Source organism: Mesitornis unicolor, unplaced genomic scaffold, assembly GCF_000695765.1.
Source record: "Mesitornis unicolor isolate BGI_N332 unplaced genomic scaffold, ASM69576v1 scaffold12401, whole genome shotgun sequence".
In the NCBI taxonomy this organism is placed as follows: Eukaryota; Metazoa; Chordata; class Aves; order Mesitornithiformes; family Mesitornithidae; genus Mesitornis; species Mesitornis unicolor.
The window spans coordinates 2,561-19,733 of NW_010163158.1; the positions used below are offsets into that span (position 1 = coordinate 2,561).

Below are 17,173 nucleotides of genomic sequence, written 5' to 3' on the forward strand. Positions count from 1 at the left end.
GAGGATGGGAGGTTGAGGGGGCGGCCGGCGGGCTCACGGCGGAGCTGCGGGTGCCGAGCGGTGTGAGGGAGCCTGCTGCCGGGGCCCCGCTTCGGCTGCGGGTCTGGGTTTCCGCGGGACGATGGCTGGGGCTGGGGCCGGGGTCGGGGCTGGTGCTTGGGTTTGGGCTCTCCTGTGAAGACGGTCAGGAGGGGCCGACAGTAGCACAGTCCTGTGTGCCCGGGGCAGTTCAGCTACAGGCCGAGCCCGGGCACCCCTTGCGTGGCCGGTCTTGTCTTCGTGTTGGAAAAAACATCCCTGCTTCTCTAAGGCTCTGTTTCTGAAACCTCAGAGGTCAATGTGATGGTCCCCGAGTGGTTTCAGATCGAGTTTGGGTCCTTTAAGCCCAAACTGAATATAAACTGACCTGAGAAGCAGGGACAGTTTCCAGGGGATTTGTTAATGCTTCATGAAACTGTGTAGCCACGTTGGCTCTGGTTCTTTACCTGAATTCATGGATCCTTCTGCTATATAAAATTAGCACAGATAAGTTCTGAGAGCAAGTGGGTTTCTTGGATCATGGGTCTGGCAGAGTCTGTGCCAAGACAGAGCTAAAGTGTCTCCCTGAGCTCCAGCTGACTTGTGCTGCATCACTGAAAAGTGCCAGCAGTCCTTGGTAAATGAGCCAAGGCTGGTCACTGTCTCACTTCTTTTTAAAAGTGTTTTTGTCTGTTTGCTCTCTTTTCTGAGTAGTGGTTCAGTGGCAGTAATTGTGTTCTGCCTGATGCAACAAATTATTATTTTAGTACTGAAGTAATGTGTTTTGTGATCTCAGTGAAAAAATAACAAAAAGCACTGGAAGCAATATAATGGATTTTCCTTTGCTTTTTAGGATTTTTAACATTCTTCAATATGTTCTCTTGTCATCCTTTAACATGACAAGGACTGGAGCCTTTATGCATTTCTGCAGATGTGTTTCCCTTGTGTCTTATGTATCTTTAGTCTGTGGATAATGGATGCACGTGTTTTGGTGAAGCAGGAATGAGCATGGTTTCAGATAATGGATTTAAGATTGTGCTGCTTGTTCATGCATGGTTTTTTGTCATTGGTTAACCATCCTAAACTCTTGGCACAGTGGTTTGGGATGGCAGGGTCTCCAGTTTCTGACAGCCAGTGCTGAATGCAGTGCGTGCTGACAGGGTGTCTGTGTGGCTGAAGCTGGTTGGAGTCTGCTTCGCTGCTTTGCCACAGAATTGATAGTAGTGATTTTGGGCATCAGATATTTCAATTTTTAGAACATTCTGGTGGTCCATGAGTCCCTGCAGTTTCTAAGTGAGAGTTGGTGAAAGCTTCAGTGTTTGTCCAAGCCTTTCAAATTGTGCTTTGTTTTCATAAGGGTAATGCTGTCTCAGTCCTGTGCTAGCAGAGAAATGTTAACCCTAGCCCTTCAGAAGGTTTTACTGGCCAGCTGGAGCTCTGCACGGGTCAGTCCCAAAGGACTGTGCTGCTCTATTAATGGCTGTGCTGTACCTGTATTGGAGGACTGAACAGAGCCAGGGTGAGGACTGGAGCTTTCAGGGTGCGTGATCTTCATCAGCATTTAATTATCAACACGTCCTAGGTGTGCTGTGTCAGCAAGTGTTTCGGGTAATGGTACCTAGATACAGTTTGGGGAATAATGGAGGGGTCATTCCCAGTAGGCAGTCACTTTTGGCTGTCATTTTTCAGGAGAGGAGAGAGTTTAGTTGCAAGACTGTACCACGTGCCTTAAGGACAGGAGACCAGCTGCTGGCTGTTTTATTTACTTTACAAACATAACTTCATATTATTGATAGAGTCTGTGTATCATCTTTCAAGTACATTGGAAAAGACTGTTTTGAAAATCTCATTAGAATCTGTCAATAAAAAGCTCCTTAATGTTGAGGATTATGATGGTATTGTGTAGCGGGACTTGCTGTTGCCACTACAGTTCCAGGAGCAAAGTAGCTTCTGGTGAGTGTCTTTCACTGTGAGTTGCAGTAACAACTGTTTTTATCCCTTGATTCTGTAGTAGTTAAAATGACGACAGCAGCACGGCCAACATTTGAACCTGCAAGAGGAGGAAGAGGAAAAGGTGAAGGAGACTTAAGTCAGCTATCCAAACAATACTCCAGCAGAGACCTTCCTTCTCATACTAAAATCAAATACAGGTTAGTATTGGGGTTTTGGTCTTATGGCAAAACAGGCTGGGAATGATTTTTTTGTTGCAAGCGGTACTCTGAAGTTTTTCACAGGAGATGTTGATGTGCTTGGCACTGAACAGACACCAGAGATCGTGCAGCAGTGCTGAATGAGTGGGCTGGAAGTGTAAGTTTCGGAAGCAGACCTAGGAGATTGAATGAGAGGTTTAATTTTAGTTGTATTTATTACTGCTTACAGCGGTGAATTGTCAGAAGAAGATGAGCTTTGGAGACCAAGTATTTTGGGCAGTGGAGTAGAGAGAAAATGGGAACAGCAGGAGCTGACTGAGCCATGCAGGGTGCTGTCACTTGCAGAGCAGAATGGGATAAGAGGAATGAAGTTGGGCAAGTCTTAAAAGCAGGAAAGCCATGTTATATATTTGGCAAAGGGTCACTGGGGAAGGAGCATTAAGAAGAGGCAGGGAAATTGCAGGATAGTGCTTAGGCAGTAGTGTTAGAAGAGCTGATGTTAAAGACTGCAAGTGCTTCATGCAGGTCCTTGGGGAGGAAATTTCTTTAGTCGTTGTGAAAGGTAATGGGATCTTACAAATATTTTCCTCTGTTTGAAATCCAGACTAAATCTTCGTTACAGTGTCGAAGGATGAAATCACATCTGGAACCAATGTAATACAGACACCTAGACACCGTGTGTCAGCTTAGGAATGTTTTTCTCCTCTAGCTGATGTTACTTCTGTCAGTGAAATTACTGTTACGGTTTTACACTTGCACTTTTTTTGTGCAGATTTTTACCATTTTGCCTTTGTTTTTGTAGAATATGTTGGAGTGCTTTGAAGAAAACCAAAATCAATAGCACAAAAAGTGCTGTTGAATGCATTTTGTTGTTATGGGAAAAATTGCTTGTGGTTTGTTTCTTTGAACGGAAGTCTGTTTTGGAACACCAGCCTGTAGCGTGTGGGGACGAATATTTACAGGAATATACAATGTATGTTTTAAGAAATCCCTCTGTGTGCATGAGAGCTGGAGGGGGCGTTAAGTGTCTTCTGTTCTTTCTCCCACGTACCCAATACGAAATTGTCTTTGTTAAATTGCCAGAACCACCCCATTGCAGGAAAAGTTCAGTGTTTCAGTCCCACTCATGTTCACTTGAATGACACAGGGTTTGGGGCAGATTTTGCAGCTCTATCTGGGATTCCAAGTTCAGGTTTTTATTTACAAAAGCAAATTAAATACTTCATCATAAAGACAGGCTGTGCATGCAATGTATTTATAATGACTCAAGTCTGGGTTTCTTCCAGACTCTCTTATTTCCAGCACTGGGTTCACAGAAAGGTGAAAGGAATTGCTGCTGGTTTTATTAATTAGTTCTGTTCAAGATTTCCATGGAAAAATCAACATTCTCTAGGTGGAACTTAGTGTGACTCAAATATAAATAGTCTGTTGCTTTTGGCTTTTTTTCCCTTGTATTTCTAGTATGTTTCACTAAGCATAGTGTTTTGCCTGTTCTCCCAACTTTTTTTTAATGGTCATGGGAGATTATCTGATATGTCTCTTGAAGAGAAAAAAGTTTATGAAAAGTATATTCTAGTCTTGGTTTTATCTGTGAGCCTTAGAGACTGGTGTGATAAAATGGTGAGGAAAGTTGACTGTAATGCTTGTGGATGTCTGCTAGAACACTGTGCTCGGGCTGCGGGAGAGCAGAGGATTTACACATGACTTTTCCTCCCTCCCTCTCATGTTTTAGACAGGCCACTCAAGATGCTCCTGAAGAGGTGCGTAACCGTGATTTCAGAAGGGAGCTGGAGGAGAGAGAAAGAGTTGCTGCAAGAGAAAAAAATAGAGACAGACCAACCAGAGGTAAAAACAAAGAAATAAAATATCTTAATACCTTTGTGTGGCATTGCTTTTGCACAAAACTTGGTGTTGTAAGAAGTTTGCAGACAACATTGTAATGAGAGTAGAATTTAGGATATTGGTCTGATAGTTCAGAGTTGTTGACCTGCAAGGGTATGTCTGCTGGCTTTCATGCTGCCTTCTTGTTAGCAGAAATCTAGGCCAGCCAGTGGAAAAGTGAAGGCCATCGTGCAGGCCAGCTGATACAGTATTATTGTAATGAATTGGCAACAAGTGTGTACAGCTAATAAAGGGCTTTTTTGGTACTTGGACAGGCGAGACAGGAAGGCAAAGGGGAAGGACTCATCTTCTAGTGTTACAGCACCAGTGTAACAATAAATCTGTTTTTAAAGTATGTAGTTCTCTTCAGATGTAGTGAAATGATAATTAAAATGAAAATCAAAGGGTTTTTTGAGAAATACTTTAGTATTACGCTTGACAGAATTTAAGTACTTTAGGTTTAGGTGTTACGGTATTGCAGGGCTTTCAAACTGACAGAGGAAAGCAGATGTGGTTTGGACTAAACTAGCCAACAGTAATGCTTTGGTGTGGTTCTCAATGGGGAATGCTCCAGTTGGATATATAGAATAAAGGTATTTCTCTACAGCTTTTTCTTCTGCTGTTCTTTCTTCTTTAAATAATTACTTCAAAAAAAGCTTTGGGAGGCCAAATTGTGAGTTTGAGGATGTTAATTGCTTCCCTTGAGGATACACATGGGAGGAATTAGCATGGACATTAAGATGGAGAAGTGATGAAAAAGTAAGCATAAGCTTGTATCTAATGCAATTGTTTGAATATTTTTGCTTTTTGACATTAGATGCTGTTAAATTAGGTGATTAGTATTTTTTTTTTTTTAAATCTTACACCATAGAACACACAACATCATCTTCTGTGTCTAAGAAGCCTCGGCTAGACCAGATTCCCGCAGCAAATCTTGATGCAGATGATCCTCTTACTGATGTATGTATCTTTTTTTTCCTGTTGTCTTTCATTGTCCTGCCTTCAGGATTTGCTGTTAATAGACTGTGTACTTTTATGTCTGCTAAAGATTTAAGACAGGTTCCAATGTTATCTTCCTTTTACAGTTATTCTACTGTGGTGAAAGTCCAGAGTGGTTCAGAGGATTCTGGTCCATGCTGTAATGGTATTCTTGGAAAGCACACAAAAACTAGGGAGCTGAAAATACCACTTACAGTATGGGGAATGGGTGACTTATTAGACTTGGTCAACTACTGGGTTAGTTAAAGCTCTCTGAAGATGGAGCTGTTGAGATACACTGTCTGCATGTGCAGTGGGTTCCTGCTCTTGGCTCCTTTCCTGATGCTGAGATCTAGGAGTTAGGTCTAAGGCTTAACAATACGCTCAGGTTTTATTAATCCTGTTCTATTTGGTCCCAATAATATTGGACAGGGTTTCAAGGCATGCTGTTGTAATGACTTGTGTTACAATGATTAGAGAGTGATTGGGGACAGCCATTCTCTAGAATCTGTAGCACTACCATAGCATTTGAATTACAAAAAATAAATTGCAGTTATCCACAAAGGACAAACATATTTTTGACTTTACTGTACAAGAACAAATGAACCTTTTGTATTTGCTGCTGCTAGAACACCCAGGTACTTCAGAAATCAGCAAAATGCAGCCTTAGCTGGGCAGACCAGGGCTGATTTTAGAGAGCAGTGTAGGGGAAAGGGACCTGGGGGTCCTGGTAGACAGCAGGATGACCATGAGCCAGCACTGTGCCCTTGTGGCCAAGAAGGCCAATGGCATCCTGGGGTGTATCAGGAGGGGGGTGGTTAGTAGGTCGAGAGAGGTTCTCCTCCCCATCTACTCTGCCCTGGTGAGACCGCATCTGGAATATTGCATCCAGTTCTGGGCCCCTCAGTTCAAGAAGGACAGGGAACTGCTGGAGAGAGTCCAGCGTAGGGCTACAAAGATGATTAAGGGAGTGGAGCATCTCCCTTATGTGGAAAGGCTGAGGGAGCTGGGTCTCTTTAGTTTGCAGAAGAGGAGACTGAGGGGAGACCTCATTCATGTTTATAAATATTTAAAGGGTGAGTGTCACGAGGATGGAGCCAGGCTCTTCTCGGTGACAAACAATGATAGGACAAGGGGTAACGGACACAAACTGGAACACAGGAGGTTCCACTTAAATTTGAGAAGAAACTTCTTCTCAGTGAGGGTGACAGAGCACTGGAACAGGCTGCCCAGAGAGGTTGTGGAGTCTCCTTCACTGGAGACATTCAAAACCCGCCTGGACGCCTTCCTGTGCAACCTCATCTAGGTGTTCCTGCTCCGGCAGGGGGATTGGACTAGATGATCTTTTGAGGTCCCTTCCAATCCCTAACGTTCTGTGATTCTGTGTGATTTTATTAAATGAAATTAACAGTCTTCTTTTTGTTCCATTTGTTCCTATTAGGAAGATGATGAAGATGAGGACTTGGAAGACAGCGATGATGATGACACTGCAGCTCTTCTGGCTGAACTGGAAAAAATCAAGAAAGAACGAGCTGAGGAACAGGCTCGAAAGGTAAAATCTCAGCATTAAAGAGCATCTGTTTTTTGCAGAGTGATGTTCATTAGAATTGGTGTGCCTTAAGTACTTAAGATCAGTGAGAGCTGGTAAACAAAGTAAGTGCCTTTGTTCTTCTAATAATTGCTGTAAAGATTTCTTTTTTTCTTTAGTAGACGTGCTGAACCTTTTACTCACTAAAGCACTTTATTCACTTTCCCAACTATTTTTAGAGGCAGCGAGTCAAGATAATTGTGATTTTCATATGCAAGTCCTTCTCTGAAGACAGCTATCGTACCAAACTATATTGTGGCATTAGTCAGCTACCTACACTCCAGTGTAATTTCATTTGTTAACTAGTTTTTATCAAGAAACATGATTTTTATTTATGAAATAAAAATGTATGTGCTTTTTGATGTTTTTGCTTATGGCTGCAAGTGTTATACAGTAGTTGCTCTTTCACAGCATTGGTGCTATGTGGCCATGACAAGGATGACCAGTTGTAACTGTAAGAACAGAACTATTTTCATGATTATACACAGGCAAGTTTATTTTTAAAATGTCTCTGCAAAAATTAACAATAATATGGCAGTCTTTTCAGAACTTGGGAAGTTAACCCCATGTAACCTTCATACCTCCCTGTACTCTCTCTCTCTCCAGATAGAAGCACCATGTTGTGCCTTTGAAAGGGGAGGGAAGCCCCTGGAGTTAAGAGAGTATTTTCCCATGGGCAGGTTGAAATCCTAAGCCATAGGCTCTCACACCTCCTTGGTGTAAGAGATTGTTTGGATGGAGTGTGTTAGCAAAATCCCTGATTGATGCATGCACTTCTAGGGACTGTTTCTGGGAATAGTCTGTGTTGTCAAACTGATTTCAGATTTAGGATGAACTGTACTGGCTCTAACACTGCATTGCAGCAGTTTAGCATCCAGGTATTTCCTCTGCACTACTGAAACACGCTGACTCTGGTGGTGCAACAGAATTGGTGGATAAGTGCAGCATTCCCTCTTCTGCTTTTGTAAGTGGGTTTGTTTTTTTTTGAGTAGGGCTTAAATTGTTTTAGTGCTTTTGAAAAATATTGTATGCTTCAGTTTTGAGTGGTTTTGTATATTTTTATAAGTAGGTTATCCATTAGTGTAAAAACAAAGCAAAAAACCCAAAGCAAATAAACAAAAAACCTGTCCAAAAAAACTCCCCAAAACACGCCACTATCATCTTTGTATAAGGTAGTCTGAATTGGTTTTTTAGAACATGCTACACAAACACATGAAACACCGATTAGGAGGCTAATCAAAGGCTTCTGTGACAGCTTTATGTTTTAGTGCCTCTGAACTACTCATAACCTCTCTGGTAGTTTAGCACATGCACTTATTGTTTATTATTTTTCATGAATGCTCTCCCATAGAGTCAACTGGCAATGAAGAGTAGCAGTTAAAACATCATTCTCTCCTAGATGTTACTGGTGTTTGCTGTAAGCATCAATGTAGTGCTTGCCTACTTTTGGTTTACAATGTAGAAATATACCTTTAGAATGATCAGGGCCTGTAAAACCAGGGAGCTCTGCAGTTCTGGAGTTAAGTACTTTGGAAGGCTAAAAGCTGTACTATGCTGCTTCAGTGCAAAAGTTTTGCTGTAGAAGACTGTTGATATTTGATTCTCCATCTGGCCTGTCAGTGGTCTTGTATGACAGTGACTTAAGGACACTGGCAACAATTCTTCCATGTATTCCTGTGTAAAATTCACTAAACTACAAATTAAGAGTAGCAATGTGTAGGAAAGGCTTCTATGTTAAATTGTCCTTGCACAGTGCTTAAAAGAAAAGATCAAAGGATCTGCATGGATTTTTCACTTTGCATGACAGCTGAAATTATACATCTAGATTAAACAGCATCACTTGTGATGTTTCCGTGTAGAAAACTTGCATTAGGAAAATAATGGTAGTAAATTGTGGCACAGACAACCAAGTGCATGCTTCTCCATATGTAGAAAGCAGATCTCTATGAATTCTTATTTTGTCACTAGAGGGTGCTGAAAGCTCTGAAGTATTTAGTATAGCACTTGTTTTATTTTGGTGTCTCTTAGCTGGTATTATTTTTACCTTCATGGATGTTCTCCCAGAAGCAGGTTTTATAGTGTCCAGTGCTTTGTGCATACTGAATACATACATGCTTATCTAAAATAAATGTATTTATTTCTTCTTAAAAATTAGTATTAGTTACTTATGTGCAGTAGTGCACACTTGCACATTCACTGCCTACTCTGTTCATCCTTTCAGTGATTGGTGGCTCTCTTAAAAAGTGACATCTTCAGTAGATAGTGGGTGCTCTGCAGGTACTTGGAATTTTATTTTCTTGCATTTTTTTGAGAGCAGGAGACTAAGGCTACCTTGATGGGGAAAAAGTAAAAACCGAAGTGGGGCACAGCCTTGGCAAGAGTCTTTAGGAGCAACGGGTCTCCTTAGGAAAGATCACTTCTGTATGTTGACTTCAGGGGTGCAATCTGTTTAGATTATGCCTTGTTTTCCATGGCTTTGAAATCAGGTGTTACTGGCAAAGCATTTTATAGCCTTTTTATATAAATCCCTTTTCCCTTCAGCATGAGGCTTCATGTTATTATGTACTGCAAACTGTATTTTAAACCTAATTTTGTAAGTAACCTTATATTCATCATCCAGCTGACTTTGGGATAACATCTCATGTAAAGTCTTAATTGTGTAGTCACTATGAGTCCTAATCCACATACAGCAATGGAAACACTGCTGTCTGCAGCAGACACCATGGGTAAACCAGTGGCAAGGTGAAGGGAAGCTGCAGAGAGGATGTCTGTTCACACTTTGGCACATAATTCTCAAATCTTTGTTCTTACACAGATTAACGTGTCTTTGCATATTCTTGGAACATGCCAGGGTCTTAACAAGTGCAGACACTAAGCTGACCGGGAAATTTTAGCTTTGAAAGCCACTTCTGTGGAATAATTCCGTGTCTAAAACTGCAAATGCTAGATCTACTGTCTATGTGAACTGTCCACGGGTACGTTTAATGGAAACTTGTTTCACTATTCCAGCTCAGCATTACAATCCTCTTGGTTTTCCATTTTCAAGCACTTCCTTAAAAGGTGAATGGAAATAATTAAAAACAAACCTCAAACCAGTGAGCAGCTGAATGTATGCGTGCTGTTCCAGCAAAACTCTTTTAACATTCAGTCATTTTATGCTTATCTGAGAAGAGGCTTGAAGTTTTTGGTTTGTTTTCTTACAATTTTATTTCACCATGTGTTTCTCTAACTGAATATATTACTTTACCAGTGGTCAAAATAGATCTTATCTCTGTCCTGTGTTTTAGCCATGTCACAGACTTTCAAATAAAACATTAGAAAATGAGTCTTGATAGATATTAGCCTTTTCGCTTTAAAGTTAAGGCTCTAACTAAAATTAGAATATCAAATTAGCAATTAAGAAAGCATTTCAATAAAGAAGCAAAAGCAGATGTCAGGGTATGTTTCTTCATTAAATGCTTGAGACATGCTAGCAATACTTACCCTTGCCAAGAACTAATGATAATGTCTCTTGTGGGCAAAATGACAACAAATCTGAAGTCGTGATTACTCTGTGCTCTTATTTTTTGAAGTTTCAATCAGTTATTTGAATCGCTGTATTGCATTGAGTTAGTGATTTGCATAGAATCAAGTAACTGGCGTGGATCACTGCATTATTAAGTTTCTCTGTTGCTAAAGAGAGTGCTGCCATAGTTTGTCATTCAAAAATTAGTATTTAATAAGGTTATGTGTTGGTTTTTTCCCCCAGTCTTCAATGAAATGTGAGTATTTCAGGTTTTTTTCAGCTACTCAACTTCTGTAACAACTGAGCAGGATAACTTACTTTAGTACAATGGAGTCGTTTCCGGAATTTCAGCACTTTCTGTAAAAGTAATCTTGCTCTGTGCTAAGGGTAGGAACTATACTAAAAAAAATAAAATAACCATGGTAACAATAATGTTTTTCTTTCCTTTGTGGTCAGAAACAAATATGCCAAGGGACTGTTATTCTTACTGCAAGATAAGGAATAATTGTTTAGTTAAGGTTGATACAGTTTTGTCTGCTTTTTTTGTTCCCCAGCTGTGATGCCACATGGTGAGTTCAGTTGTATAGTGCAGGCTGGCTGTGAGATCTGATTTGGGTAGCAGCGTCTCCATCTGCTTCCTTGGGGTATGGGATTCCCTCTGCCGGTCCGGTTACTCCCCACACCATAATGTCACTGCTCTGTTTGCTCTGTTGCCCCTGCCTCTAACACGGTGGTTACAACGTGGTTGATGTCTGATTCATCTCTACGGTTACTGGTGCAGCACGGTGCTGCTGTTGAAGAGCACAGTGCTGCTGTCTGTAGTGATGGAATAATCTGTAGCATTTTTAAATTTATTTTTTGCTAAAATGGCTTAGAAAAAGAGATGTATACCTCATCTCTCTGAATGGAAAGGCAGGCAAAGAGGTGTTATTTTAGAAAGTGAGTGGAGTGAGTAGAGATATTATTCTCCCCCTTAGGCTTTTCTTCCGTTGTGGGTTTGTTGTATCCATAGTGTTTTAGCTTAATAAGCCTTTGTTCCAGAACACAAAAGAACAATGTAGGCTTTGCAGCAACCAGAGCCACTTATTGTGTGAACAGCTGCGCTTGATCATGTCTCCGAGGTGTGAAGCTCAGAGAGCTATGAAGGTTATGTCTGGTCTGTTTGATGTGATACAACCCATGCTCCCTTGCCTGGAGCATCCCAGCTCTCAGTGGAGGAATGGGCAGGGGGAGATTTATGTGGAAAATTCTGAAACATGATGAAAACCTCTTTTGGCAGGAGATGAGGGATTCTGCAGCTCTGGCCAGAATCTGTAACTTAGCTCAAATGTAAATGTCAACTTTACACCACTGTGAGTTACACCTACTATTTTCTCCATGTCATGTCTCTAAGATGCTAAACTTAGGAAATTACCTTTTTTTTTTTTTTTTTTTAATCTTGAATCTTTAATCTTTGGGAGGTTTTAGTGAAGCTAAATAATACAAAAAAATCTTCAACACTAGTCTTCAGAATTAGCCTGTTTCCTAAAACTTGTAGCGAAATGTCACCCAACTTAGCACAGCTTTGAGCAACTGAATGCCATAAATAAATTACCACGTGTGCTGGGTTGTCTTCAAAAAGTAACTAAAACTGGTGATGTCTTATTCAACAGACTGGTCCTCTGTTTGCTTTCAGACTGATTTAATGACAAAGATAAGCTTATGCAGTTTGTTGCTACTTCCAGTTGTGCTGCCTCTGCAGGTGTGAAAGACAGAAGAGTTTTATTTGTGAGCAAAGCTGAGAAGCAACAAATGGCCACACAAGTGCCTGAGGGCTCTGCATCATCCCTGACAGGCGATAGCAAAAATCAGCCTTATAAATTAAGATTCCTGATGTTTTATGTAACAGTTGTCACTTTAAAATAATGTTTGACAGCTTCAGTGATAGCATTTTATTTATCATTGGTTTTAATAATTTAATACATGCAAAATTAAAATGAATTTCTCAGGTTTGCCTCTACCATTTCTTTTAATTACAGTGCAGTTTTTGCTACCCTCCAGTCCAATGCAATTGTAGTTGACTTGAGTCAATGTAGGTTTTTTGCTAGCAATTAGTAGTTTTAGACAGAATTCAGTTGAGCTGGGAATGCTGAGTTGGGGTCAATGTATGATTCACATATCCCAGCTTCTGTGGTGGTGCAGGGAAGCTGCAGTCAGTGGAGCCTGGTATGCGGTTGATGTCCTGTGTGTGTAATTCAGTGTGAGCAGAAGGTGCCTTGGCTCCCTGTTGTATTCTCTTGATCTCAGCTGAGATGTGAGCTCAGATGCCTACAAGCAGATACCAAGATGTAGGTGTCTAATCTGGAGCAAGATCCTGCTCTTAGTCTTGTACTGCTGCTTGTAGTGTAACACTTTTTAAAAGTATTCTTTCAGTTGTGATTTTCTATTTTTTTCCTCTTATCACCACACTTCAACACTTCCATCTGATAATACTTTTTTTTTTTTTTTAAAATCAGAAAGCAAACTCTGTCAGGCTAATTGAGGCTGAAGGATATTACATGAGCTATGTAAAGCAGATCAAAGTTAGGATGATGCTTAACATGCCTTTTGAAAATCTTATTACACATAGATGCACATTTAATTTTTCTAGAATAAGAACATTTAAGTAGTTACTACCATATGCATGGGGTTTTTTGTGATTCTTAATATTGGCTTTATCTTCCACTGGTGAATCTGAATGTTCACAATTCAAATGGCTGTTTGAGTGCTTTTAACTTCTCTTCATGCATCTTAGAGAGTGCTGGAGCCACCAGCTTCATAGGAATTGTCAAGGTTAAATCTGACACAGGAGAAGAACTCTAATTGCCTCCAAAAGGTGCTGTCTCCAGCAAACTTCTGACCATCGAAACAACACTGTGAGGAATGCATTGTAGTTCAGTATTTCAGTGGTGTGTGGATACATTTTCATGCATCATAAAAAACCAGCGTGAGATAGCTGTGTGCCCCAGATAAAGCGGAGCATGATGCACACATTCAGTAACGTTGTATCACGGCCAAGGTTAATGCCTTAGAAATTTGAGGGCAAGACTGTGCCATGTGCTGCGTGCCACCTTGAAAGAGTTCCCCTGGAGTTCAGCTCTAAAATGGAAAACGGCTGGGTCTATCTGCATATATGGGACTTGGCAGAAGTTCTCTACAGAAGCGTTTGTCAACAGAGGAATATTAATGTCTTACAGAGCTGTTATTAGTACTAGCTTCCTTTGGGTATAGTCCAGTGTGCTTTTTTTCCCTCATAGCTTAATTTGTTTTTAAGATTTGTCCCAAGTTGCAGACCTCTTGTCTTTTCAAAGTCACACTCTTAATGGAGTATCAGAGATTAAATTTAACGAGATAGAGCCCACCTTGTTTTGGACAACACAGAAAACACTTCACATGCTTGCAGCCTGTGCAATATTTGAACTACTTTTTTCTCTTTTTTTTTTTTTTCATAATTTGCCTAATAGGCTTAAATAGAACCTGATCACCTCTTGGGAGGTACCTGAAAATCAATGCTGGTTTGGTTTCTTCGGGGTTTTTTTGGGTTTTTTTGGGTTTTTCTGGTTGTGTCAGTATCCTAGATGTTGCTGGCTTTCAAATTGGTGCTTTGCATGCATGTGCTGTGTCTGAGAGCTGCTTGACTTCTGGTGGGAACACATGGCACAGACTGCAATAAATGGGACTTCACTGCTGTTGACCTATCCATGTTATGGGCAAGAAGATGGTAAATCAAAGGCTGGCATCCTGTGCAGAAGCTGCACACATTTCTTTGTGTAATGTAATCCACAGAGGAAAGAAATGCGTAATTTGAGTTTGTATTTCTAGTATGGGGGAAATTGCTGTTCCATATCAAGTGTTTCTGCTCTCTTGTGTTTCCTTATTTATTGGGGTGGTAATAACAACTGAAGCTGGAATGCAAATCTTGGATTTAGAGCTATGTTTGAAAATACAAAAATTTACTTTATTTGTGTTAATAATTTCTAACTACTGCAGTTTGTGTTAAAGCTCCATGGATACAGCAGGAAGGGCAAGTTTTGCCTATGCACATGTTTTAATAAGGTCATTGCAGGGCTTGTCCTGAAGCTGTGCCATGTTGTTAAGCACTATGCCCTTTTGGAGAGCTTTTCCCATCCTATTGACAATTAACTGCAGCTGGTTTCAAACTTTATTTGTGAGAAGCAGTGTAATGGTAGGTGGTCTTTCCTAACTAAAACTTGAGAAGATTCTGAAAGGTAAAATCTACCAGTGATCCTGCATCATCTGGTATTCGTATGTATGGTAAGTTGCTGTTGTTCTTAAGAGGGCTGGGGTGTTTAATAGGAGTAGTTTGCATACCTGATCAGTCCAATTGAAAAACATTGTAAATTGTAGATAGTTTTAGTAATACATCACTTAGTACTGATTAAGTGTTTGAAGCTAGAGAACTCTGGCTAGTATCAGTGTTCAGGGTTAGCACTTAAATCTTGTAAATGCTATCATCAAGAAAAACATTTCCTCTTTTGGGATCCCATAGCTGCTTTCAGCCATGAATTTTCTGCAGTTTTGGAGAGAAATAGACAAACAACAACCTTGTGATCACTTTGTCTTTAGTTTATATCATTTTTAAAAGCCATGGCTTGAATCTCCAGCGGTGCAAATGAGACTTCGGTGCATTTTTTAACTAGATTGTCTTCAGACCATGCTTCAGCATACAGGGAGCAGGAGACCTAGTTAGTCTTCCAAATTAAAGAATTATTTTTCTCTGCTTTCTGTTACTTCATCAAAGAGCAAGCCTTATAGTGTATATGGATGGTTGTGGAAGAGTATGTTGATGTAAAATGAATATTTCATATTCATTTTGAAGTCTGTGAACATTTAAGTCACTACATGTATTAATAAAGCTTGGAAGCGTGGGCGGTGAAATCCACCTTGTGTTGCCTGTAGTGCAGGGCTTCACTTAGCCTTGAGTTACACACTGTTGACAGTACAAGAAGAATAATTTTTTTTTGCTGCTTAATACTGAAACTCTTAAATAGTCTTATGACATCCACTGCTCAGTTTCACCTTAAATTTCTCAATATTCATTTTAAGTGATCCCTAGGGAAGCTGTAGTTATAAAACCCAAGCAGATTGCTGAAGACAGAGAAGTTCCAGCATGCTGTAAGGTTTCTTCCACCTAATGATTACTGTATAATGTACTCTCTTTTCTCATAAGGATAAAGAAAATATTTTAATCTGTGTACAGTTCTTAATATAATAAATACATAAATGGTAAAGCTAGAATTTAACTGAATATTTGATGGCACATCAGAGGTAAATAGAGCAGATACAATTATTGCTAGATTGACAGTTTATTAGCAGTGTTAAGCTCTTTAGAGTATCTCTGCTTCTGTCCTTATTCTGCTCATTTGCAAGTGTCAGACACTCTTAAGTCTGAGCTAGGAATTAAAGCTCCATCTATGTGGATGTTTGCAGCTAAATAATGTTTAGCTCTACCAACTAGATGAGTCAAATGGCCCGGAAAAGTAATGTATCCATTTCTGGTTCTCAGGAACAAGAGCAAAAGGCTGAAGAAGAAAGAATTCGGATGGAGAACATTCTGAGTGGGAACCCGCTGAAGCACAGCCTCAAGCGAACTTCAAAGTGAAGAGGAGGTACTAGGAACTCTGCCCTGTGATATCCATCCTCTTGCTCGCTCTTGTTACTCGGTCTGAAAATGTTGTCACTGCTGTTGGCTTTTATTTCCTTCCTCAGGTCTTGTCACAAGTGGTGTAATGTACAGTAGGGATACCGGTGTGTGCAGTCATTGTCTTGTTGAGCTTCTCTGAAAAATCATACTCCTACTTCCAGCTTTAAAAAAGAGAGAAAGAGAGATTGAGAACTGTGTTTGTCTGACATTGTTCATAATGATACAAAAAGTAACAGGACCAAAGTTCCTCAAGAAATTTGATGTTATACTCCCTTTTAAAATCTAGCTGGTCTGGGTGTTTAGTTTGTTTGGTTTTTAGTGTAACTAGAATTAATAAATTTTGCAGCCTTTTTCTGAATACAGTTCTTTACAGATATTCCAGTTACTGTTGTATGGATCAAAATTAGGGCTATGAAATTCACCTTTTTTCCTGCTCTGTTCAAATGGTGGTTATTTTCTGTAAATATAAAATAACCTTTAATCTACCAGTACTCATCTTGCTTGGCTTAGAAAAATAGATCGTTTTTTTTTTTCTTAAAGACTAAGATCTAATCCTAATGACGAGTTGTTCTTAGTGCATTTAGATAGGAGGACCAGACTTCATTTATATATTTTTGTAAATTGCACATGATTTTCATGCAAGCTAACTGAAGTTAAAAACTTCTGTTTTCAGATGGGATGATGATGTTGTCTTCAAGAATTGTGCCAAGGGGATAGACGAAACAAAAAAGGACAAAAGATTTGTGAATGATACTCTGCGATCAGAATTTCACAAGAAGTTCATGGAGAAATATATCAAGTAGTACAGTTTTATGTGCAGTGGTGCTGAAGGACTTGGAAGATCATGGTTGTTTCCTCCCTCTCCCTCAGAATTGAAGGCTGAATACTTGGCCATGAATTCCCAAGTGCTTTCCCAAGATCATCAGCAGCTTCATAAGTAGTAATTGCTGTGTATCTGGAGTTTTTATTCCTGCAGTACATTTTCCTTTTCAGTTTTAATTAAATCAGTTTGTGTTTTGTGAATGTTTTTCTGTTCACGTGCATTTACTTTTACTGGCCACCTTATAAATGGTAGAAGAGAAAAGCTGGTTTGCAATAAAGACTTCTAATTGTTTAAATTGCTTTCCAAAACAACCTGCCTTTATAGTGATGGTGGTTTGTAACTTATGCAGCCTATGTGACTATCACTATTATCAAAGATAGGGAATAGCTGAGTATATAAGCAGTGTGAACTGAAAAGAGCTATGCTTTCTGTAGCAAACCAGACTTCCTCTTAACAGCTGGTTAGAAACTTAGTTAATAATCTTCTTTTCTAGTTTCTTCTTGCTGCCAACCAAGTTCTGATTTGGTGGGGTAGCTCCATGTTCTTA

At 39.9% G+C, this 17,173-nt stretch overlaps 1 protein-coding gene across 1 annotated transcript in view; it reads left to right on the plus strand.

The window, feature by feature from the left end:
• Positions 1–16,934, plus strand: part of CWC15 (CWC15 spliceosome-associated protein) — a 17,202-nt gene extending 268 nt beyond the window's left edge. Inside the window, 7 exon segments of the mRNA XM_010193862.1 lie at positions 2,030–2,168; positions 3,901–4,013; positions 4,921–5,009; positions 6,469–6,579; positions 15,666–15,729; positions 15,732–15,768; positions 16,477–16,934. Coding sequence (XP_010192164.1) covers positions 2,038–2,168; positions 3,901–4,013; positions 4,921–5,009; positions 6,469–6,579; positions 15,666–15,729; positions 15,732–15,768; positions 16,477–16,606 — 675 coding nt within the window. The 5' untranslated portion in view covers positions 2,030–2,037 and the 3' untranslated portion in view covers positions 16,607–16,934.
• Positions 16,935–17,173: the final 239 nt, after the last annotated feature.